The sequence below is a fragment of the Ruditapes philippinarum genome, unplaced genomic scaffold (genome assembly GCF_026571515.1).
Source record: "Ruditapes philippinarum isolate M1 unplaced genomic scaffold, ASM2657151v2 ctg303_1_1_1_1, whole genome shotgun sequence".
Taxonomy (NCBI): domain Eukaryota; kingdom Metazoa; phylum Mollusca; class Bivalvia; order Venerida; family Veneridae; genus Ruditapes; species Ruditapes philippinarum.
Window position 1 is genome coordinate 101479 of NW_026851603.1, and position 25858 is coordinate 127336.

Here is a 25858-nt window from a genome sequence, read left to right on the forward strand (position 1 = left end):
AATATTTATTCTGTATTACTTACAAGACAATAACATACGTCATACAAATTGAATCACACAAATGATGAAGTTACGGTTTCTAAATAATTATAAATAAACACGATATACGTAAATATTAGAAAAACAAACAGTGACTATTTAATGATGTTGTTACTTATGGCAACTGCTCACATGTCATAGTAATGGAAAGAATGGACAAAAAAGAAGAACATTTACTTAGAAAAGAAAGAAAGAGTCCAAGACATTCATTTATGTTTTAAAAAACAGTTTCAATAACAACATCATATATTACGTACTGCCTAAAGAAGTCCTTTTGATAATTCTTTTCGTGCAAACTAACTTCTTTACCCATCTTCTGTTTTACAAATAATGTGTTGTACCATGCAAAATTGATCAAATGATAGGCAAATTGAATTGTATGTATTCCTGCACTCAAGTATCCAGTCATATACTTTTCTCATGTCTGATTATTGGAACCGGCTAATTTTCATTATTATGATAAAACTGTGTACACCTACATGTATATGTTTTAAAACATTTATTAGTAAACTCATGATCGTATTATGAAAAAATGATACATCCTTTTATTAGCATAACATCCATAATGCCTTAATAATACCAAGATCAATTCAAATTAGTATTCCAATTTGCTCATAAATATATGTATTTCAATTAACGAAACATGTTTCTGTCAATAACGTAAGGCAACAATAACTTTTTGCGACTCTGTTTAACACCTCGAAATAATTTTGTATATCTGAATAAAACAGAACACATTTATACATATTTATTTTTTTTCCGAAAATTTGAATAAATATAATAATAAAAAATTTAAATGTAAACCGCATTTATTAAGACTGCGATTTACGATTTAATCATCATTAAGGAAAAAGGTGTACAGTCATGGTGATTTTAACAAAATATCAAAATACAAAAATAAGAAATAGAAAATAATCAATTAAATGAATATCTAAATAACAATCTGGAAACAAAGTGATCCCTCGGAATTATTAATCACAACAAAATTACAAGAGGATTGCAGACTCGGTTTGATTGAGTATGTACATGAGGGATAATTAATATATGCAACATCCCCCACGCCCCCTAGCACCGGTTTAGGAGGTACTCATTTCTCAACACTTAATAGTGCTGGCATCAATGATCCCGAAGGACCAGAAAAATATAACGACACATATAAGTTTAACAACAAATATAAGTTTAAACATCTTCATTCTGCAGGTTAAAATCACAAACTACATTTCATTTGTCGCAAGTCATTATTAATTATCGTTAGATATCTGTAATCTTAAAACACTGGGAGAATGGTTTCCTTAGTTTGGGCTTGCTTAAACCGCATCTACTGCATTATTTGGTAGATGATGATTGCCCCCATGTTGAGCTAGAAAAAAAACAACAAATCAGAATAATAAATTTTGTAAAATACACGTTCGATTTTTAAAATAAATTGGAAATCAATTATCACATGCATACATAGAATACGGTGTCTTAATAAGTTGGACTGATAAACTGGTAAAATAAGATAACATCTGCTCTACGTTCGTGTATCAAAATATTAATTAGTAAACAATTATGTCATTTATTGTTAATCGTATTCCAAGAATAAAAAAGATCAGTATTTATATTTTATTATGATATGAAATTCTTCCTAACGGACATTTTAATCCTACATTAAGTATACAGACACTAGTCTAGATACGGATTTAATAGAGCCATACAGTTCTCTGATAATTACCTCTTTTATATTCTGACATGAACTTTATTTATCATCACAAATAACTTAGATCTGGTCTTACAACTGGACAAAAAACATAAAATTGTAAAGGGTGCAAAGCTTTTTTTCGACGAAATATATATAGATATCACAATCTGTCCAAATATAGTGCTACAATTCTTACGGTCATTAAAAAGATATATCTAGCTTAAAAGAACTCTATTATAATAATTTCGGTTTAATCTAATAGCGATAAGACATCAGATGCTGGCTTTCACGACAAGAACATCTTTTTTAAATATAGATACAAACGATATAATAATTCTATTTATATCAGACAGTCATGATTTGACAATTTATAGCCACTTTTAAGAAATATTTGAACTTAAATGCGTCAAATACAACAAAGTATGATTTATTCAACAGGTATTTTATTAAGAAAGTGCTCGTATTTTGATATACATCACTAAATGTACTTTCATTATCTGATTTGCCAATAAGCGGTAATTGGCTAGATTTAGGATTTAGTATATTCACGATTGAAAGTTTCATAACAGCCTTGTTATTGGACTGACGACTGTCGTATTAGCTTGAGGCTTTTAAGTATTTAGACTGCCTGAAGCTAAATAATAAGGTTATATACGTATTACTAACTATTATGTGTAACAAGATTTTTTATTAACAATGCAAAATTAACAAAAACACAACGACATTTTTATTAGAACATAATGTTACAGTAACAACTACCTTGAAATATTATAACAAACATCAACATAAGAGGTATCCTGTTAAAAATGTTGCTATGTAAATGGTCAAAATTTGCTATGGAAGTGGAAACCAATGGAATTTATCGTTTACTATGGAATAATCAATGGCTGCTATAAAAAAACAGTGGTTGCTATGGACGTCAATGCGGTTATATAAAGCAAACTGCTGTTATGGAACTCATCGGTTGCTATGGAAAGTCAATGATTGCTATAGGAATTCAATGGCTACTTTTTTAGTCCCTTATTTCTATCAAAGTTAGCATGGGTTATTTCTACAAAACACTATTCATATCGGGCCATATAACATTTAAAAATTGTTATAACTTATTATGAATACGTTCATACATTTGTATATAATGGTAATGAGGCGTTGTCAATACAGTAACCTAGATGTCGTAAATATACTAACAGCATCAACACTATAAGAATATACAGAGCATAAATCATATTATTAAATAGATGAAACAAATCATGATTGCGAGAACAATATTGTTCATTTAAAATAATAACGTATTCACATTTAAAGCTTTAATTATAAAGTCATGGTCAAAATCCGAATGTTATTCAAAAGCGGTGTGGATATGTATTTCAATAGGTTCTTGTTGTGACTGAGCATTTATTTCAAAGGGTAGTTGTTTGGAATAAGACATTAAATTTACCTCATAGCAAAATCTGACACATTATTTTTACCAATAATATTATTAAACGTTACCAGTCATGATCATGCCGAATGGTATTTCAAAAATAAAGTTAGTCAAGATGGTTATTGATAATTGATGCGGAAATAATATCAGCTTGAAACAATTACGGCAATTTGTAAAGTTATTATGACATTTGTCTGTACATTTACCATTTATACTTCGAACAACACAGTAACTATCAATTATCAGGATAACTTACCAGGCTGTGTTCTAATTGTCCGTTGTAAAGGAAGACTCTTCATCCCATTTTTCTTATTGATGATTGTAAATATCTCAATATCATATTTTTGACGAGGCTTGCAGTTTTCTATCTTGTATGATGTCTCGGGGGTTTTCGCAACCATTTCCTAAAATTAAATACATAGCATATATTTCTTTCTCATCATTTATGTTGTTAACACTGAGCTACATGTAGAAATATCATTGTTACACTAGTATAATCAATTAAATTTTACTTTTTTCAGGATGCCACGGACCGGGAAAAAAGAAAGAAACAACATTTTCTGGCTCGTTTAGAAATCATCAACCCGATGTCCCATCCTACCTCATCATTTAATCATTCAATCATTACATTAGAAAATGTATATATAATCATTACATAAACAAACTGACTGCGTCAGTTAATTTTGTTTCTTTTTGAAAGCATCATTTTCACTCAATTATTAACACTGATGAGTGTAATTACAACCTTATATGGGACACAAGTCTGAGTGCAGATGAGATTTAATATATTTGACAAAGACATTAAGATATTGTAATTGCTGGATTGTAATTTCAACTGTGACCATATTGTAGCGAATATGTCCCAAATAATTATTTTTAAATATACTAACGCATTCAGTCAAAAAGTTCAATATGCTTTCAATGGGTATATCATTTAAATTGTTTAAAAATACCAATGACCGCGTAAGCAATTAGATGATAAACATGTCCTTCGTATTTTCAAAGAGCTGTATCTTTCTATATATACTTAACTAATCTTATTAGAATTATCTTTTGAACTTTCATGGATAATACTTCTACAACTTATATGACTTCGTCCGGTAAAATGTCATCAAAAAGAAAAGTATCATTTCTTTAACTTTTTAAATATACTAAATATAATTTCATGCATTTCTTAGATTAAAAATTATTAAGACAAAGTTCTCTTGATGTTGTCGCTTAAAATGCGTAAACCGATAAATCATGACAAGTAAAGTCAATGGTCGAACCCTTTAAATGTTAACATTAAAAAGTAAAAAACAGGTTCAGTTTAACGAAAAAAATGTTTAATGCTTCAGTGACTTACAATAATCGGAAAGGCAACGAATAACACTGTTCTATACTTTTGAATAAAATAAAATAGGAACCAGATTAGAAATAACATTTATAAAAATAAGGCCCGGTTCACATAGCACATATAAAATATTTATACTTTGCATCATTTTCCGATCAATTGATGTCGTCGTTGCCTATTGTAAGAGGGACCCAAAAATATGAATTGATGAATTTGAACATTTACCCTATTGCAAACTACTTCGTATTCTAATGGCTGGTCGCCAGTATACTCAGGTTTCTTCCATTTTAATTCAATCTCTGTTGACTTTGGCGTAGGTTCCGAGTCCCAAGTCGGTATATCTGGTTATAAAGAAATAGCTATACTATTTAATAATCAATGTTTTACTGAATCTTGAAATATAATTATCTGTCTTGGAAAATGATAACGCCTGTAAGACCAGTTACATGTATCAAGTGGTCGCTGGTTCGATCCCACGTCAAGACGAAATTTCACTGTGATATTTGATCTTAGGCACTGAGACTCAATTGTCATTAATTTTGTCTCACCTTTAATTTCACAAATCTCGTGGAAATAATAATCTGTCAGTCGCAGACAAAAAAGATAATAACTGGTTAAGTTTTCCATGAAAACAAATTAGGTGGACTAACTGCCTAGACAAACAGAACTGTATTTAAATGCAGAGAAAGCTATGACGTCATGCCCTTAAAAACTGCATCGATGATTGATTATCCAGCAAGGTCACATTTTCGTGAGATTTTCCGAAACTGTGAAAGCATCAAAAATGTTTTAGCAATTTAAACGCCACCAGTTAACTGAAAATTGTCAAGTTAATCAAAAGAAATGACGTAATAGACTTTGCAAAAAATGTGAATAAGCATTAAAGATTAAGAAAGTGTAAATTATTTACTTTCATGGATGAAAATGTAAACACATCTAGCTACGTAAAACGATATCAGGCAACTCCAAGGCCAAATGAATTATGTTAGCCTTTAAGTAATATTCATTAAGTCAAACAATTAACAAAACAAAACAACAGAAAGAAGCAATTCTCTCTAGGCGAGAATAAACTTAAAGGACAAACAAGGTTTGTAAGCGTGAACGAATGTTTGTCCTTTCTTGGAAAAAATGCAAGTAAAATATAATTTTAGATGACGTACATGGTGCAAGTTTAATTTTGTAAGGTGGTTCAAGCTGAATCGAATTGTAAATAACGTAAACATATACAGTATATGAACGATCGGGATATAGATCCGGTATAGTATAGCTTGAATCTGTGATTTTCTTCTCTTTATGCACCTGCACCTCCTTCTGGAATATTCATGCAAAAAGTCGTCAATATTTGCATCATTTGTCTTTACAGTTGCTACAACTGTATAAAATAATAATAACTTTAGGAAAGAGACAGAGCGGTTAATCAATTATTTAATAAGCCATTAACGTAAGTAATACAATAAAATCTGTATTAATCAAATTGACAAAATAGAATTCTTGTTTGTTTTCATTTTATATGTTTTTCTTAAAAATGCAAGTGCTATTATATAAATACATATCTCATTTGTCTTTAAGACAACTTTGTTTTACAAAAAAGAGGAAAAATTGAAAGAAACAAACTCACCAAACGACAAATAACATTGAAAAGGAATTTGTCTGATTTTTTTAACGGCTCGGGTTCGTGAGAAACTGTCCATCTTATTTTGCATTTTACATTGGTATTTTCTGGTCCATAACAAACATCTTCCAGGCACAATTTTACTTTAAAAGAAATCCCCAGAGAATTATAATTATTTCTAAAATTTGAAATGTATCTGAAAATTGATTTACTTTGTTTATTTTTCACAGTAATATTAAGGACACTGTATATAATCAACGATGAGTTGAAAACATAGAATATTTACCAGCTGGTGTTTCAGATTGTTTTTCCGAGAGTTAGACTATCCTATCCGTCATAATTTCCATAATCCAAGAATTTCAAAATGAATATTTTAACATTGTCTGTACTTTTTTGTGAATTTAGAACGTATTTCATTTAATATTTTAGTGTTGAATATATCTCACAAAGGGCGCTGCTAATCACGCAAAAACGGAAACAAAATGATTTCTTACTAGGCGTTGCTGAAATTTCCTCTGTAAAGAGAAGACTTGTTTTTCCATTGTTTATGGCAACGACTTCAATTTTATACGTTTTATAAGCAATAAGATTCTTTATGGTATACATGGTTTTGTCGGTTCTGTCTTTCTTTACCTGAAAACAAATTTAATGTACACTGAAAGTGTTTATTTTAGCGTTTTTCTTGATTTGATAATATTTTATTTCAATGAGTAGATAATATGAAGAAATGAGTCAAAAGGACAGTAAGCAATTTTTTTACATAACTAGATCTATTTTATCAAAATATATAGAATGGAGATAGGATTTCTCCCTACTTTTACATATGACCTTGCTCTATGACCTAATAACTTAAAACCAATAAGGGTCAGATACTGGACATAGTATTTGTCTATAAAACAGTACAGATATTTTTCATCAGTTTGTCTACTCCCCTTTGACTGTCTTTTTAATGATCGGGCATTAAATCTATTGGCTTAATCTTAAGTTATTCATCGGACAAAAAATTCACTAAGAGTAATTGTGAACTCGACCGGTTATCTAATAAATTGAAAGTCTTAAAGGACATATTCTGGCAAATGGCAGGGTCCCCGGCAAATAACATAAAACACGGCTCATATCTTTTCATAAATTATACCGATTTGTCTCCATACAAGTATTTCTAATACGATACAATGACAGTATTGGTAAAAATATTTTTGTATAAAACTATTGTAAACAAGAAGTATCTTTAAAAAGAGATACACGGTCGAAGTAAAAACTGGTTAAATTGCATATGTTTTATCTTATATTTCTATACAGGTTTGCAATGCTTGCATAACAATGACATAATGATTTTGTGTAGCTAAGAAACAGACAACATTTTGAAAATATAGAAATTAAAACTATTAGCATATTGAGTGGCGGCGTGGCCGAGTGGTTAACACGTCGGACAAGTAATCTAATGATTGCTGACCGCGTGGGTTCAAACCCTGTCTGGGGAACGCCGTTGTTTCCTTGAGCAAGAAAATTTACATTCATTGCTTAGGACTGGTTGGTTCCAGGAACAGATTCGAGAGTATATCAATACGCTTATAACTTCCAACACAATCGAACTGAAATGAATTTGTATAAACTATTAGCATATCCATGCTGTAACTGATGTCTATTTTAGAACATTTATTTAGGTGTCCCGATTACTTGTTCTTAAGTTTGGCTTTATAATGTTTGAAATAATATGCACTATTGACAGCATCATAAAAAATCACATAAAAAATTTAATAAAAGGATAATGAATAGAATAGCATAAACAAACTACTTTTATCTTATTTTTAATTGAAAGGAGACTATTATGATGAAAAGAAAACTATAAAACACTGTAAAACTTTTAAATTTGTTTACGGGACTAGGTTTCAAAAAACAAAAAAAATTGTTATAACTAGATATAGACTAAACCTTACCAACCACATAAATTGTGTAAACGTTTGCGGGTCTGAAGTCAAAAACAAAAAGAACAATCAAAACTGGTCATTTAGAGCTCAAGGACAACCTCCCTGCCAACTCTGACGAAGTAACCCAGTGCATTGCTTAGTTATGTATTCTACATGTTTTTAGTTGCAAAGATAAAAGCGACCTTTACCTTTGACCTACTGACCTCAAAACTGAAACTCCCACTGCATGACTTGAACACCCCCCCCCACTCATTAATGCGACTTTGCCTGGGGGAGTTTTATGATGAATATATGAGAACATGAATGATTCAAATGAGAAAATGTCTATGTCAATACACTGTTGACAGGCATTCTTTAGCATCTGAGCAGACAAGTTCATTGTAGTAAAAACCCCTGTGACCTTGACCTTTCACACAATCTCTTTAAAATCAAAGGGGTCTTTTACAATTGAACTAAAGGCCCCTGTGACCTTCCTTGACTTTTTACAAAGTGACCTCAAAATCAAGAAAGGATCACCTTATGGTGATTATCAAAATCCATGCCAAATAAAAGGCTGTGGGTCAAAAGGAATTTGCAGTTATTTGGCAGACAACCTTTTGAAGTCAAGGCCCCTGTGACCTTGAACTTTGACCTGGTGACCTGAAAATCAATAGAGGTAATCTACTTATATGACCAATCTATATACCAATTATGACGTCTATGGGTCAAAGGAATCTTAAGTTATTAGGCGGACAAGTATTTTAGTCAAGGTCCCTGTGACCTTGATCAAGTGACCTTAAAATCAATAAGGATCATCAAATTGGCATGACCGACATCCATGCTCAATATGAAGACATGAAGATTGTGGATCAATGGAATCTGAAGTTATTGGGCAGAAATACTTTAGTCAAGGCTCTATGACATTGACCTTTGACTTAATGACATGAAAATCAATAGGGCTCATCTACTTAACATGACAAATCTATATATATATAAAATATGACGACTGCGACCAAAGAAATATTATATTTAGTTATTGGGTGAACAAGCCTTTTTAAGTTAATGCCCCAGTGACCTTGACCTTTGATCCAGTGACATCAAAATATACAGGGGTCATCTAATGGTCATGACTAACCTTTATGCTAAATATGAAGATTCAGAGTCAAAGGAATCTAAAATTATTGGGCGGGCGCGCTTTTTGAAGTCAAGGCCCCTGTGACCTTGACCTTGACCTTAACCAAGTGACCTCAAATCAATAGGGTTCATCTAATAATCATGACTAACTTCTTGTCAATTAAAAAGACTTGGGTCAAAGGAATCTTAAGTTATTGAGCGGACAATTTGTTTCTAGTTTTCGTGTACCCTTGACCTTTGACCTGGTGATCTCAATAGGGTTCATTTACTAATCATGACCAATCTAAGTACGAAATATGAAGACTGAGGGTCAAATGAATCTTAAAATACGGACGGACGACAGGACGGACAAGCTGGTTCCAGTATACCCCTTACAACTTTGTTGTGCAGTGGTTTACTCAATGCAGTATTCAATCTTAAACATGGAATACTGTTAGAGGTTTATGCTCCTAAATGAACCTGCTGTGTTTCGGTAAGTGAACATAAACACCTACGCAATAGGAAGGCAAATTGTATTTATAAATAATTAATATGCAAAATATGTGAAACTATCAACAATACATTATAAACATTGAACACATTGATTATCATATATTGAAATATATTGCACATTTAGTGAAAATCATAAGCTGAGGGAACCGCATAATTTCAGACTTTTTGATGAGAGTCAATGATTTCAGCTTTTATTTTTTTAAATAACCAATGACATTTCTTCTTTCATGTAAAGGTTAAAGGAAGTCAAACTGATTTAAGACGGCCTTTAAAAGTAAAAGTAAACTATGTCAAAATGGTTTGACCTCGGTAAAAAAAGGATACTGGTTTTATATTAATTTTCAAGGAAACTGGCTATGTATTGGTTAATAATAAAACAGAAGCTATAAGTGTATACGTAAAATCATCACTTTACTTAATTTCAGAGCGCTAAACAGGAAATTTACTGAAAAAATGGGTTTGAACTTTGTACGAGTTTAAATTACAGAGGTACTCAAGATATACCTGATTTGTCGGAATAAGTTAATGTTATACAGACATATCAACGGAAAGTTCAATTACTGTTTGCCTAGGGATATAGTTATTTTCCTTCATTTGATGTAAATTGTACGGGAGGCTAACAAATTAATCATAGTACAATGTATGCAATGGTTTACATCGTTGAAATAAAATTGACATGAAATAGTGAGCTGCTACAAGTAAAATAGATTTACCTTATTGCATGTGATTTCGTATTGCAACTGCGGGTTCGAAATACAATCAGGTTTAGTCCATTGTACCTCAATAACCGTTAAATTTGCAGTATATCCTTGATCATTCAGCATACCTTGTCGAAATAAAATGATAATGCAATATTTATAAAATGTTTTACAATCTTTAACATAAAATAAGTAAATATAAACAGTAGTTGTTAAAGATTATATAGAACGATAATCAAAGTATCAACGTCTTGTTTCGGGAAAATCATAAATAAGCAAACTGATAATTATAAGAAACTCTCTCACTATATCGAACTGCTAATTTCCCAGAAACGAATGTGGCATTCATGCACTATTAGAATTGATTTTTTAATCAGATTATAGGCACAAAAACAAAAACGAAAAAAACACCTTTGTTTTATTGCTTACTTAAAGAACCTGTATGTTTTAATTGAGGTTGCATACCACACTTAAGTATAATTATATATATGTATATGATTATGCTTAAAATATAAACAAATTTCAAACATCGAAAAATATGTAAAATATGTAACTGCAAATATTTGTACATATGATATGTAATTATTAAAACATATGCATTCATTTATTTTTGAAAAAATTGACTTAAATTTTATAGAAAATAATTTTTATTACCTTCCTTTATTTACATGAAATGTTAAATTAGGTAATATCTTTACCAATAATGCTTTTTGGATTTTACAAAATTGATAAATCTTAATTTGAGCATCATATTTATTATATAAAACCATACAGAATTTCTGTTACAGGATCTTTAATTATTTACAGAAACACGCATTGTACTCCATGTTAGTAATAACAAATTATATAGAAAATATATGTAATATATGTCATAGCGTACCAGCTTTTCGTGTGATTACAGATATTTGTGTTGCTGAACTCTTCAAACAGCATAATTTCCGGGATAAACTTATCTGATAAATAGCCATAGGATCGAGATTTTCCAATGTGAAATTTTTTTTCTTTGTGAATTCTTCTCGACAATTTTTATCCTTCACTTGCCCCTGGGTCTGCAAGATTTTAAACAGGAAAGACACATAATTTAAAACAAGCATTTGATAGTATTGCGGGCAATACAGTAGTCCCCTACCGGTCCCTCAAAAAGTTCTTTAATTGTCATACACTCCTGTGTATTGCCATTTATAATGAATTTGAGGATGAAGTCTGTATTTGAAAATATCAACCACAAAACATAATAAAATAAGTTTGTCTATATCACAGTAATGTGTTAAGTTTCCATGCTTAGTAAGGAAATTATGTTTATACAACCTTGTCATATTATTACGATGTGGGATTTTAAAGTAAATCCTATAAGGAATGAAGAAGTTGGAGTGAAAATACCAGTTTCTCGAAAAAAATCTAAGTTCAAGGGGGACATAATTCTGGAAATAGTCTTGCTAGAGTATTTAACCTTCTCAAAAATGTCGAGTGATAATAAGAAACATATATATGAAGTTTGAAGTAGATACATTAGGAAATAAAGAAGTTATTTAAAAAAGACAACATTTTTTCCCCTAAAAAATCTAAGTTCAAGGGAGGTAATACTGATATTTTTTGTGCTAGAGTTATAAACCTTGTCACATATGATGTGGTTGATGACCAGAAACTTATATTTAAAGTTTGAAGTAAACACCTTAAGAAATAAAGAACTTATAGTGAAAAAGTTGAAAAATTTAAATCAGAAATCTTGAAATTCAGGCTATTTGTTGCCATAGCAACCAGAATTTTCAACATAGGAAGAAAAGAAAAAGATGTGCATAATCTCCAGACTGCCATCTACCCATATTTCAAGTTTCATAAAAATATTTTCAGTACTTTTTGAGTTATCACTGGATCCAGTTTATGTGTTAAATTTGCAATATTTTCAGACTATTTGTTGCCATAGCAACCAGAATTTTCAACATAGGAAGAAAAAAAAAAGACGTGCATAATCTCCATACTGCCATCTATCCATATATCAAGTTTCATAAAAATATTTTCAGTACTTTTTGCGTTATCGCGGGATCCAGTTTTGTGGACGGACGGACTGACGGACTGACAGACAGACGGACAGACAGACAGACAGACAGACGGACAGACGGACGGAGGGTAAACCTAAAGTCCCCTCCGGTTAAACCGGTAGGGGACTAATAAAGTCACGGTTACTCTTGAAATTTAAACCCGATTAAAACTATTTTTCGTATTTGCTTTATACAATACATGGACTTTTGTTGTTTGTTTCAATAAAACTAGTGAAAGAAAAATATACACATCAATTATATATAAATAAGGATCTATAAAATATCAAGTTATTACAAGGCCATGTTTGTATAGCCACCCCCTCAGAGTGTGGCTATGTGTGTCCTTATTTGTTTGAAATCACATTACGTTTTAGTAAATTAAATATAGACTGAAAACTGAAATGTATACATATTTTATTTTCACGAAACAATAAAAATGTCACTATTAAAAAGATCCACTTCTGAACGGGTGAACTGCTCCGCATTTTCTGAGGCAAGTTCATCGAAAATAGAACATTGCAGTGAATGGTTTTCAAAATAAAGGTCAATGTTTACTTATAGCAATCTTTTCTAAAGTGTTTACCTTTACGGCTGTTTAAGGCAATCTATTCATAAATTACAATTATAACACAGCCATTTATGGAGACAAGTTTCAAAACAAAATACCTTGTCTAATCCTAGACTAATGCAGAAAAAACAAGTGCAACATTGTCGCAAATTACGCCCTTCACAAAAGCTTTTGACAAAGATATGCGCATTATAGATATGCATATATGAATTAGGAGATATGCTCTGGGCAATATCCGTAAAATATCTTGATATTTTATCATCATTAGTGACAATAACCTTGCAAATATTAACCAAAATAACATGTGTCACACTTGTAGTTATGATAGTTATCATTTGTGTTATAATTCATCAATATGATGACTACATGGTCACCGTTCACAAACTTTGACATCTCTTTTTGGCCTTGACTTTGGTACATGGGACCTGGAATATGTGCGCAATAAGCCTTACAATGGTGAACATTTGTGCCAGGTTACATGAATACCACCCCCATGCTCCGAACAAGCATTTTTCAATGACCTCTTATAATGGTGAACATTTCTATTAAATTTCATTAAAATTCAATTAGGTGTGAAGGAGTTAAATTTATCATATTTAGGGACAATGACTTTGCATAATTATATTAACCTAAATTAATGTTTCACACCAATAGTTATGATAATAATCATTTGTGTTTTAATACCTCAATACATGATTAATAAATGGTCCGAATGCACATTTTCATATTTTTCTGATATTTGACCCCTATCTGTGACTTTGACCTTTGCCGCAGGGACGTTACTTTTGCATGCGGCATTCCGCATCATTATGGTGTTCATTTTGTTCCAAGTTATATTGAAATCCCTCCATGCATGTAGAAGTTTTGTTCCGGACAATCATTTTTCAATGACCTTAATGGTTAACTTTTGTGTCAAGCATTTTACAATGACCTCAATGGTTAACATTTGTGTCAAGTTATATTGAATTCCTTTATGTATACAGAAGTTTTGCACCGAACAAGCATTTTTAATGACCTCTAAGTGTGATCTTGACCTTTAAACTAGAGACTTGATTTATGCTCGTACACAGCTTCTTATAGTAGTGAACATTTCTATGAAGATTCATTAAAATTCTTCCATGCGTTTAAGAAATATGCTCCGGACAATAATCGGATGCCGCCGCCCAGCTGCCCGCCCGCCGACCAGGGGGGGGGCACTATGATACGACCAGTTTTTTTTAAATGGGCGTATAAAAATACATTATTACATTTAGCAAAGGGAAATACAAATGTAATACAAGTAAGAAACGACTAGATAGATTTATACAGATGGAATAACTCGTATTTAACATTTAAGGCTCCAAACCAATCCTATGCTAAAATTTTGATGTTTTGTTCTGGACAATAAAAGAGGAAAATTCGGAGAAGAAGCAATATACCTAGAATACTTGAGTTAAGATGTTCGAGGTAAACTTATGTAAAGGAGACGAACGGAAGGAGACTATTTTCATATCCGTATCGATAGTTCGGCGGAAAATAACAAACTTACCGGGCTGCAAACGATGTTATATCTAAAAATCTTTGAACAAAAATTTAGGCTGTCGGTCCATTCTAAATATATTTCTGTGTCCTCTAGTTCAATCTTTGTAAATTTTGGTTGAATTTTGGTTGATACTGAAATATTGAATAAAAGTATGTTTTGTTTGTGTTTAGACTTAAGGTCATTCTTTTGTGAATTGTCAAATATATTCTGATAAAATGCATTGTTGTTTAGTTTTGTTTTATTTATAATAACATAACAAATTTGCATTAATAACATTTAGTTCAAAGACTGATTTTAATAGGTAGACTAGTTGTTATTTACGAGTTAATTTATTAATGATCATATAATTTAGTTGTTTCACCAGAAATATTTTCTTCTGAACTCAACAATAAACTCTCCCAGTTTTGCAATATCTTATAAATTTTTCAATATATCAGGCAAATAATTTTAATTATTCCCTATATTGCTATAAATTAATATTGCCAATAACAAAGTCGAGGACGTCAAGATATATATTTTATTGGCAGGCAACTTTGAAGAAATCTTTAAAAGGTGCTTTAAGTTTTCTTGTATATCGATACTCTATGTGTCCAAACTTGATAAATGGTACTAATAACATATTTTGTATTGCATGGAAAAGGCATTTCACGTCATTATTTAACACAGCGTCTTGGGACCCTACCAACAAACAATTGTTCTTCAATATTGGACCAGGTTGGATTACAGAAAGCGAATGTCAAACCAAACAATAACTCATATATAGTCTTACTCATACTGATATAATTACACCGTCAATGAACATGAATATGTTTCTTCTTTATTTTAAAAGTGTCAGTGGAACTTAAAATAGCGTAATATCCATGGTGACATTAGCGGTCCGATATTAAAAGTATAGTTAGCACTGTTTTGTTTATATCGGAGCAATATTATATATTGAGCAATAAAATCACAGATTGGTATATATTATTTCTGAAATAAACGAACCCTCTAGTATAAATATTAGTGAGTTGTATTTACAAGTAAGAAAAAAACTAACATGATAACAGAACTAATGGCTGTGTGCTATGACAAAAGGTAAATAACTATATATTTTAACTACGCATAAATTAACATGTATCTAAAAGCTTCCGGGGTCATTTTTGTCACCCAGTTTTTGTAGATTCATTTCCTGTTTAAAATTATCGCTTTATAAAGATAAAACTATTTTAGATTATTACATTCACAAAATGGTTTATATATACTAAAATCAGGATTTCGAATAACTGTGACACAAACGGACATTACATTATTGAAATTCTGTTTGAACTATTTTCTAATAATTATTATCTTTCTTTAATAAAATTGATTTGAGATCAGTTCATGTGTTGTTCTGGTTAAACCGCTAATATGTAAATATAATTATAACGCAGTCAGTCCACGTTACCAGCTTCTTTGATAACTAACCAGTAATTACAATACTATCAGCAAGTAACCGACTATAAATCGCACAATTATTTTAGAATTATCGGTGAGATAGAGATTACCATACTAGTGTGCGTCTTTTATTCAAACTTTGCCGAAAATTATGAATTTCATAATATCAGACATTTGTTTGGTATTTTCTGCATCATGTTTTCAATTTTGATATGCGTTTCTTTCTTCTTATTTTAAAATAAAACAAAAATCTGTCAAGAACCTCTGGAGTTTATGCCTCGCAAATTAATAGCCCTAGGGTCATATCTATAAAAGAAATTTAGAACGTTTTAAGACTTATGTAAGAGAGACTTCAATATCCATAAATTCTATTCGATTCAAAGTTTATCAGTTTAACATTTCAAACTGAGTCTAGTAAGAGGTAAAATATTCCATTATTTCCGTTTTATTTCAATATGTATTGATGAGGTGTCTGATAAATATGTGGGTGACTGATAAAGCTAAATTTACAAGTAATGCACTTTATCAAGAGATGAACAAGAGTAATAATGTTATTTACATGTTCATCATATTAATTTGAATAATTTACCTGTATCCAAGAAAAATTCTTAATCCTTGCAAGTACATCCCATTCTTATAACAGTACTTTGTCAAATAAAAAGTGCAATTGACGTATTTTTTCAAATATTTTTTTTTCTTAGCAGATAAGTCATTGACATGACGGATATAAATATAATCAAATGCAAACTTGATTATATTTCTTAAAAATTACATAATTAACCTGGTAGTTGAAATATGATTAATCTTTGCTCTGATTTATTTGCTGAGATCATCACTCAAAAATGACTTAATTTTCATTAGCTGATTAAAATATTCCATGTTCCTTGTACGGATATAACGTTGAATAGAACTCCAAGCGTCTGATTTAACCCGTATATTCTACCAAATCTTTAAGTAAGATAGTCGCAATATAAACAAATAACACATCAGTTAAGAAGCAATAAAATAATCAACGTAAAAGATGATTTTCTTTTGCAATTATTATTGTACAAAACTATACAAAAGTAGAATAAAGTAACACATATAGTTAATACGAGTGATCATCGAATGAGGGTAATCAGGCTCTCTATCTACTGAGTAGAGACGAACTGATTGCCCAAACATACCGACCGAAATCTGCCGACATTTGAAATATACCCCCATTCTTGGTTAAAGAGACAACGCTTTATCCATTAACTTTATATTGTATCTAAAAAGGTTAATAGCTAAAATATACGAAATGATGAAAACTTACCGCAGCAGTGTAAAATGATAATGACCAAAACGCAAAGGCCGAAAAGACCACCCAAACCTCCAAAAATACAAATGAGCAAAATAATACACAATGTATCGCAGTATGGTCCATCACTTTCACTCGGTTTATTCACTGAAACGTATAAGAAAATTTTGTCAACATATATATCGTAATAGTCAGGAAAAACTTAAATGGAACAATAGCATTAAAACGGCTTCTTTACATTTATATATAACAGTAATGCACATTCAAGCTTTCTTAATACTACATTTTTATTACGAATAAAGAAGTTGTTTATATTAAATATCTGAAGAAAAAAAAAACAACAAAAAACAAAAACACAAACGTGGTTATACAAGAAAACAATTTTAACCAGCAAGATACACAGACACTCTCTGATGGCTTTTGTTTTAACAGTTCATAATGTTCTTATGATATCTAATAATGTATTAAACTATTAAGCCCTTTAATTAAAATTTTATAAATTTAAACAAGCGGTGATAATTTTGCATTAGTAATCATGATTTTAACAAATTTATGAGAAATAAATGGGCGGTGAAGGGGGTCTTTGGCTTTCTTTTGGGGTTTTCTTTCCAACAGAGTGAATATTAATTTATCAATTATATTAAGGTTACTTTCAGGAGCAAATAACTTCAAATCAAGCAAACTGATTACTTGATTTTGATTTTCATGGGTTTTATTACATAAGATTACACTCGGCGCTTCCACGCATCATCAGATCCTTTCCATGTGAAGGCAACTCTAGGTAAAAACATGTTTATGATAAAGATAATCATATAACCTTATTTAATCTTATAATACAAAATTATTGAAATGCGCACTTGGCAAACATTACAAATGTAACAGACATATTATACCTATAATTTAAAGTTGCACTCAATGTTAGCATGCATATCAGTTTCAATTTACAAATTTGCTTAGTCTTAGTATTTTTAAAAGTCAATGTTTTGTGCATTAACGTGAACATGCGTGTGTATTTTACTAATATATACCTGCCAGCACTTAAGGGTTCTCACACCTAAAGGTAGTGTCTCACTGCGACACCTGGAAAGCTGTTTTAGACACAATTTTTGCAAATTTTATTTCACATGAAATTCATTTGAACATTTGCACGATTATTAAGAAACGAAAACAGTCAGATAGAAATAAAGACAACATACACGAAATTCAGCAGTCAGAGCATCATTTGGGATTGATCAACCTCTAGATGAGGAGCCTAATTTAGCTGATAAGTTCCCTTGGCGTTGCGGTTTAAAGAGCTACGGACTTTGAATCTTCTCAAAATCGATCGGGTTACTGAGCCACAATTCATCCAGAGTATCCTGATGCACCACCTGACCTCATCATTTGCATCAATCGAATTCTGCTAAGTTCTTAATTGCTAGGATGCGCGAGACGACCGTCAGTGATTTTCAATTTAGTGTGAGGACCCTTAAAAGTGGTCTATATAACGTGTTAAAAACTCTGATTTGGGATTTTTAGATAACTCACATAGAGCTCTATGTGTTATATCTTCTTCTCTCTCTCAAAACAATTACAAGTAGTGTAACGTTTTGCATGAATTATACGTGCAAATTATGATATGTTTTAAAAGTGTCGGCCACTCCGTTTTTTAAAAAAAAAAAAAAAAAAAAAAAAAAAAGTCCATTTCTTTCATGGGAAAATATAATAAGGTATTTTGAATAGTGTCCATATTCTAAATTTGATGTATGACATAATTGCAGTCGATTGAATCACCAAGACAGTGTATTTTACTACAGATTCTTCTTTCGTAACGAAAGGAAAAGTCATTAAAAGAATTGAAATATAAATCTTAAAATAACAGATGCTTAAGCAAGTGCTCGATAACACTTCCCTGATACATGTCATTATTTTGATATCAGGTTAGTAGCCTTATACAAAAAATAAGACCTGCTTATTTCAACGGATTTTTTTACAACAGCTTATATTCTCATTTTATTTAGGACTATCAGCTTTTTAATTCGAGCCTTTTGGTCAATTTTTTTCAATAAAATAAATTTTAAAAAATAGTTTATTTTATACCCAAGAAACAGTTTAAAAAGAATATTTAACAATATCTATTTAGAATCAAATGCTTAAAGTGGACTAAAGTGGGAACATAAATAATATTTTACATAAAAATTATAACAAATATTGATAACAAAAGCAGATATAATTTGAATGTTCCTAAAATCATTTTTGTGAGGATTTTTGGTTAAGTTTGAACATATCTATGATAAAAATTTGATCTATTTGAACAATTTATTATCTGTTTTGTATAGATATGTAATATCGGATGCTGTATCCCACGCATACTAACAATATCCATAACACAATTAGTTCATGGTTCGTTGTCATTAGTGATACTAAATGCCATTAGCATAATTATCTATATATTATATACCTTCCTTTATGGCAAAATTTGTTTAATTGATTTGCTCAATGACTCAATTATTTTAGATTTTGTTTAGGTACTTGCGAAAAATGTGTAAATGCACAAGCCATAAAGATTTTCTTTATAGAAAGTGCATATATTAAACATTTAAAAAAGGTAACATTTCATGCGCTTTGGGAAATATTGCAAAAAGTAGCAGGTTTAAGAATGTCTACACAACCAATTATGTATAGAATGAGAAAACTATTTAAATACAAAAAGATTTGCTATAACATGTATAACATAAATTTCTAGGTATTGAAATTTCTCAATAAAAGAATGCTAGTCTACATTTACAAGAAAGGAATCACGATAGTGTAATTTTGAGGAAATAAAACTTATTTCAAGATAAAGGATGAAGAAATTGTTTTAGGTTTAATGTAAATATTGATATTTTTTGCTGTGCTCTTAACACAAATTAGAGTGAATGGACCACACAACTCAAACCAATGACATGAAGGAACATTTTAAGGTCGTTTACTTCAAACCACGTGTGCCTCACCGCAGAAGGTTCTGCCTGGGAATTTGGATTGTCAGCTGATGACCTAAGGCAAACCAGATATACACAGGACTTTCACTTTTAATAAGTTATCAGGAGTAGTAAATTCACATCGATTACAAATCGATTACAAATATGCAAACGGACCAAACATTATTAAAATCAATTGTCTAAAAGTTATGAAGTATACAACATTCAATATAGGCTCACAATCACAGAGTAAGATAGGGACATATATATCGACACTATTTTATTTGATGCAAGTTTAGTCTTCTTCAGTCTGTTCAGTTTTGTCATTTGTTTTCAACATTAGTAAATACCTGCTTCTTATCTATCTCTTTTATAACCCTAACTTTTAGTGAAAAATAAAATGTGCGCTTTCTAAAAATGTCTTAACTTTCTCATAGGGTAATGGAATTCATAGGACACTTAATGTGACGCGTCTTACCATTCCGACACTGGTCGCATTTAAAACAATGTCCATGCATTCCCTTAACAGAAAATAAACAGTAAATCGACAGCAGGCTTTTCGGCTATTGTCAGAACTTGATAGTAAAATAAGAACATGTCGTTATACATTATGTTAAAAGTGGTAATAATCCCGAAAATTAAGAAAAAGTTCTGTATCCAAAAATTTGTAAAATGCCACAAAATTATTTTCAATAATTCAAAGTATTGTGTAAAAAATCTAATAACCATTATTCTAAGTTAAAACAATTTACAGTGATATTGGCATGCGAGCAGTTACCGTACAGAAGCAGTAACCGTATTTTTCATTTTAACGCATGATTTTACTAGCATTCTTTAAAAATTGATATCAAATCAAGCATATTTATGAACGAGACAAAATCTCAGTGTCAGCTTGGCAGAACGTGTAAAAAGGTTTTATTTTAAATCACTCTCAGCTGTGCTTTGTCAAATCGTGACCTTGTAAACATTGGGGGATTTCGTCCTTTTGCGCATGCGCAAAATACTTACAAATGAGACCCGTTAAAAGGATTTCCACTTATACCACCTGTGTACAGATAAGTGTGCAATGTGATGAAAAGCTTAATAATCAGAATTTCAATCTACATTACAATCTTTTATAAATTTATGACTTTAATAAGTAAAATATCATGCATACAAGCAAGCCATTGCGTGTGAAGGCGTTGGGCAACGGTACGAGGTAATAGATACTATAGCGATAAGTTTACGCTCTATTTCCTGAATGACACATATTTACCTCTGGGAAAATGGTATATTCTCAAAATAAAATGAAAAATAGGTCTTATATAACAATATTGTATAATTATAATGTGTTTTATCTTATGTACGGAAACTACTTCTCCTCACATAAAATAATGGATAATTTTAGTACCCTTATAAGGCCTCATAACTAAGGGTTACATGTATTCTATGTTAAGAACATAATGGAATTTCCATTATGTATGTGACGAGCCGAATATTGATGTGAAACAATCATTTTTGGTTAGAGTAATAAAAAATAATGTTTAAGTAACTGCGGGAACTGCTCGCATGCCAGTATAGCATTTGTGTCGTTTAATATGCAAACTCATATGAAAATAAAATAAAAAAAGGAAAAAAAAAAGAAAACAAAACAAAACTGAAAACTGAAGTTGCCACACTTGAACTTGGCTTAAGGAGATGGCATAAATTTCTGGTAAAGTAAATCAGAGTAATGTACAGCTCTTGTAAAAATTATTTAAAGTTGTAAAATAATCTGGGTTGAGTAATCAAAAACTATATAATATTTCTTGGTGGAATTAATCAGTATAATTAATTAATTGTATATAATTTTAGAATTACAGAGTTGTACTAATATACAATTACACATCTAGGCAGAATATATTTAAATCTAAATGTGCATATATCAATTTGTATCTAATCAATCTGTTTAATTCTTTTTCTGTACGAAATCTGCTTTGGTCATAGTATTATTTTTACAATAGCTTTAGCTCTTACATTTGGTTTGCTATTGCTAATCATGGTCATGCAACTACATAGTTAGGTAAAGAAGCAGACGCTTGTTTTGGTTGAATCTATTATGTTTTGTTTAGGGGTTGAGTTGTCATACACAAATTTACAATTTATATGCATTTATTTTTTTCCAATGATTGTTATTATCTTAAATGCTTCTGGGATTGTTGTTTTATCAATTCATTTGTAAATAAGACTGTTATATGTCTATTAACGGAATCATTTTATTGAACACGAAATTAGTTCACACCTTTATGTGTATTGATAACGTGATGGTTTAAGCCAATGAAAACACATCAATATTATTACAATCAGGCAGAGAAGTAAATCGATAATCTTTATGTAGCAAACAAAATTTGAATTGCAAGTATTTTTTCATATCTTTTCGGCAGGATAAACTGTCCGAGGAGGGCCAGGCATTTTCATATCGTAAAATGGCTGCCATTTACAGTATCAAGTGACATTCGGAACTGCCTCGGATATTATCTATAATAACCTCGGAAACAATACGGATTGAAAGTAGTTCTACAACGTGGTTTACAGATGTAAACAGAAACAGAGATAATGTAAAACGAATGTATATATTTGACATCTAATGTCTGTTCCGGTACTCTTCTGCTTGAAAATATGTCTGACAACAATTTGTAATTTGAATATGCCCACTGATGTTCAATTTTTAACAAATCCGACTAAATGTCAACAGGTTGGTTTTTTGTACTTTCGGTTTCTACAGCCATATTAGAAAATATATAAATAATGTATTGTTTGCTTTTGTACCTATGAATATTCACTTATTTTAGGTGGACTTTAACTACATATATTTGAAATAAATTGTCAACAACTCCCAGCATTAAATTACTATTTGTTTACATGTTTAGTTTCTTAGTGTAGGTTAGACCGGAATACCGCATCCGTTCTGTGTATTCATACTATTGTGTTCGAGGTCCTTATCCGAAGACTGACGGAAAGGACCGAGTCAAGTGATTATTCCAAGCACCACCGCGACTTAGCGCGGGAATTATAAATATAGCTAACCTCGTAGCCTGGGTTTTAGGCGTTGATATTTTTTTGCTTATTTATAACATACGCTCTATTTCATACTCGATCGTCTAACGCACAACATCTCTGGTTTTGATGTCGATTTGCCGAACAGAAGCGACAGACTGGAACCAAGGCTACTAACCTCGGCGCGTCGCATAGGATGGAAAATACCTTTTTCTTATTTTATTGTAATAAATATTTATAAACTGCGTCTTTCGGGTTTTTTTTTTATCAATATATAACCAATAATGATGTTAATATGAATAAATAATCATATCTCAAATCTGTGACTATGACTTACAATGAAATTCTACCTTTAGTGTATTAAAAAGGTTTATAATTTCCTGTAATTTTATTCTGTGATTATGCTTCAAAGCAGTCAATTGACCGTGAATTTTCTTTTCATATTTTGATTTCCTTGAAATCATTTTTCTCATCTGAAGGCATGCAACTTTAATATGATGATACATTAATTACATTCCATGAAAATGTTTAAAGATATAAAATATCTCATGACATGTTTGTTCATTTTACATTACACAATGCAGCAAACATAAAAAGTCTTCACAAAAAGTAGTATGCAATCGTACCTATATTACATACGAATGTATGTAATATTTTTCTTGTTTATAATTCTGGGTAAGAATGATCAGAGTTGTACATTTCCGGGCGCAATTAATTAAAAGTTCAATATATACTTTAGTAAATTATGTTTGTAGACGACTGTAAGGTCATGTTTTATGGCAAATATCCTAAATCTGTGACTTGTGTTTTCAGAACAGAAGTATTTTAAGACATTAATATGAAAAAACGGGACCTTTTACAATGGGGCATGACTTAAATAGTTTGTACTTATGTCCACTTGACAAAGTTGCAAACATAGATCTAAGCTCTTAGCATAGGCGATACCCCAGTTAGCAATAATGCCTCATATTAGTTTTGTATAGGACTTATAGGTTATCTATAAGCTAACAATATGTTAATGTGTTCGATTTTTTTTGTTTTGCTTTTTTGCTTCTAACGACATATCAACAGAGTAAAACATAAAATTTTTATTAATACTATGATAACATATATTTATATTCCATCTATAATGTACAGATTATAGTTATTCTTTTTAAAAATTGAACTTTGAATAATGCATGTGACTGTTTATTTAAATAAAAGTGACAATATGCTCAGTGTTTTTTTGCTGGCAAGTTTAATCTATAATATTTATCACCAACACAGTATAAGTCAATATGAAACCGAAACAGGGAAAATGATTTCTGCTTCACCCCGGTTGTATAAAACGTGAAAGCAACACAATGGGCCAAAGCCTTCGAACCTGTTGGAGCTATGAGATGCATATATTCCAGCTTTTCGAACCCATTAAGTCGCCTCTTACGATCACACGTGGATAAACGGTGACATCAATTATTATGTCTAAACCATAACAGGTAATGCATAAGTCTCAAGGGCTAATTAATGATGGAAAAATATTAAGGATAAAATATAAACACTATATATAATATAAACATTATACAAGAACAGACCAACTCTTTTTACAACTGGAACACTGATACATTATGAACGATATTTATAAAAAATCCACAGGTGACTAGTATTTTTATTATAATAATTCTTTAGAATTCAAAACACAATTGTGGCAAAAATTAAAGTTATTGACTTAAACTTATGCACTCACCATCTACACTTGGGTATGTTTTTGTCACTTTAAATGAATATAATAGGTCCATACCATTATTTATGCTTGAATGTACCCAGATTCGAAATAATCTTCCAAAAAGAGATTTCTATTTAAAAGAGTTTACATGAATGCTGATTGAAAACACGGACATAACGTCACATATTACACTTTGCCCTGATTAATATTAATCTAGCTAAGTGCACAACAAAATCGCAGTCTCTGGTAAATATACGATGTAAAACGGAACAAAAATAACAATTAGAGCAACAACAACAAACGCACAATTATTAAACATAATATTATTCGAATATTTCTTCAGTGTTGACATCCCGGTTTCATGCTTTACATATCACGAATAAACGCACTCAAATATGGTAAAAATAAATCCAAATGGAAAGTTTACGTCACTACCAGACTCTTTTGACCGCTAATAAGTTTACTTTATTCATTTGTAAGTTATAAGTTGTTATCGACAAGACCGAATGATGTTTTCCGATTTTCTTTTCTTTGATCTTGTAAGGAAAAAAAGGTAAAAGAGCGTTACCACAGAAAATATTAAAACAACAAAAGCTAAAGCAATAAACAGTACAAAATAAGATGATTTCTTGTCTGTTTTCGACACAGGGGAGGCAGGTGTAGTACTTGGTAGGACTGACACTGATAACATACTAGAAGGAACAGTTGTAAGATTAGTTCCCGTACCTGTTGTGCTAGTAGTGTTCATGATGGATGAATTGTTTTGATCTGAAATGAAATAACGTTTCCATCAATTTTGTTTTTACAATCAATTATTGTGTCCTCAAAGCAGGATTTCCTTATATTAATCGATTTAGTATAAATTTATTACGTGATTCTTTCATCACATACACTATTATATCAGCAAAACGTTTTTGGAATACTACAAGGCTAAAGCTTTCTAGTTTGAAATTTGAAATTAAAGGCAGCCATGCTCTACTTCACCAGGTTTGATCACATTCAATTACCTGCCTGAATCCTGAATCAATTACCTCGGACATTGAATTTTTTCACTCGAGGAGG

General features: G+C 30.9%; 1 protein-coding gene across 1 annotated transcript; it reads right to left on the reverse strand.

Moving 5' to 3' along the window:
- On the reverse strand, nucleotides 1-25622 carry LOC132758148 (uncharacterized). Its single transcript, XM_060749719.1, has 11 exons — nucleotides 25523-25622; nucleotides 17156-17287; nucleotides 14455-14579; nucleotides 11200-11368; nucleotides 10335-10447; nucleotides 6583-6721; nucleotides 6095-6231; nucleotides 5637-5787; nucleotides 4702-4817; nucleotides 3400-3547; nucleotides 1-1399 (listed from the first exon to the last, which is right to left on the reverse strand). Exons 1-11 carry the CDS (start codon nucleotides 25542-25544, stop codon nucleotides 1347-1349), a joined length of 1305 nt encoding a protein of 434 aa, XP_060605702.1. The 5' UTR covers nucleotides 25545-25622; the 3' UTR covers nucleotides 1-1346.
- Between the last annotated feature and the right edge of the window lie 236 nt (nucleotides 25623-25858).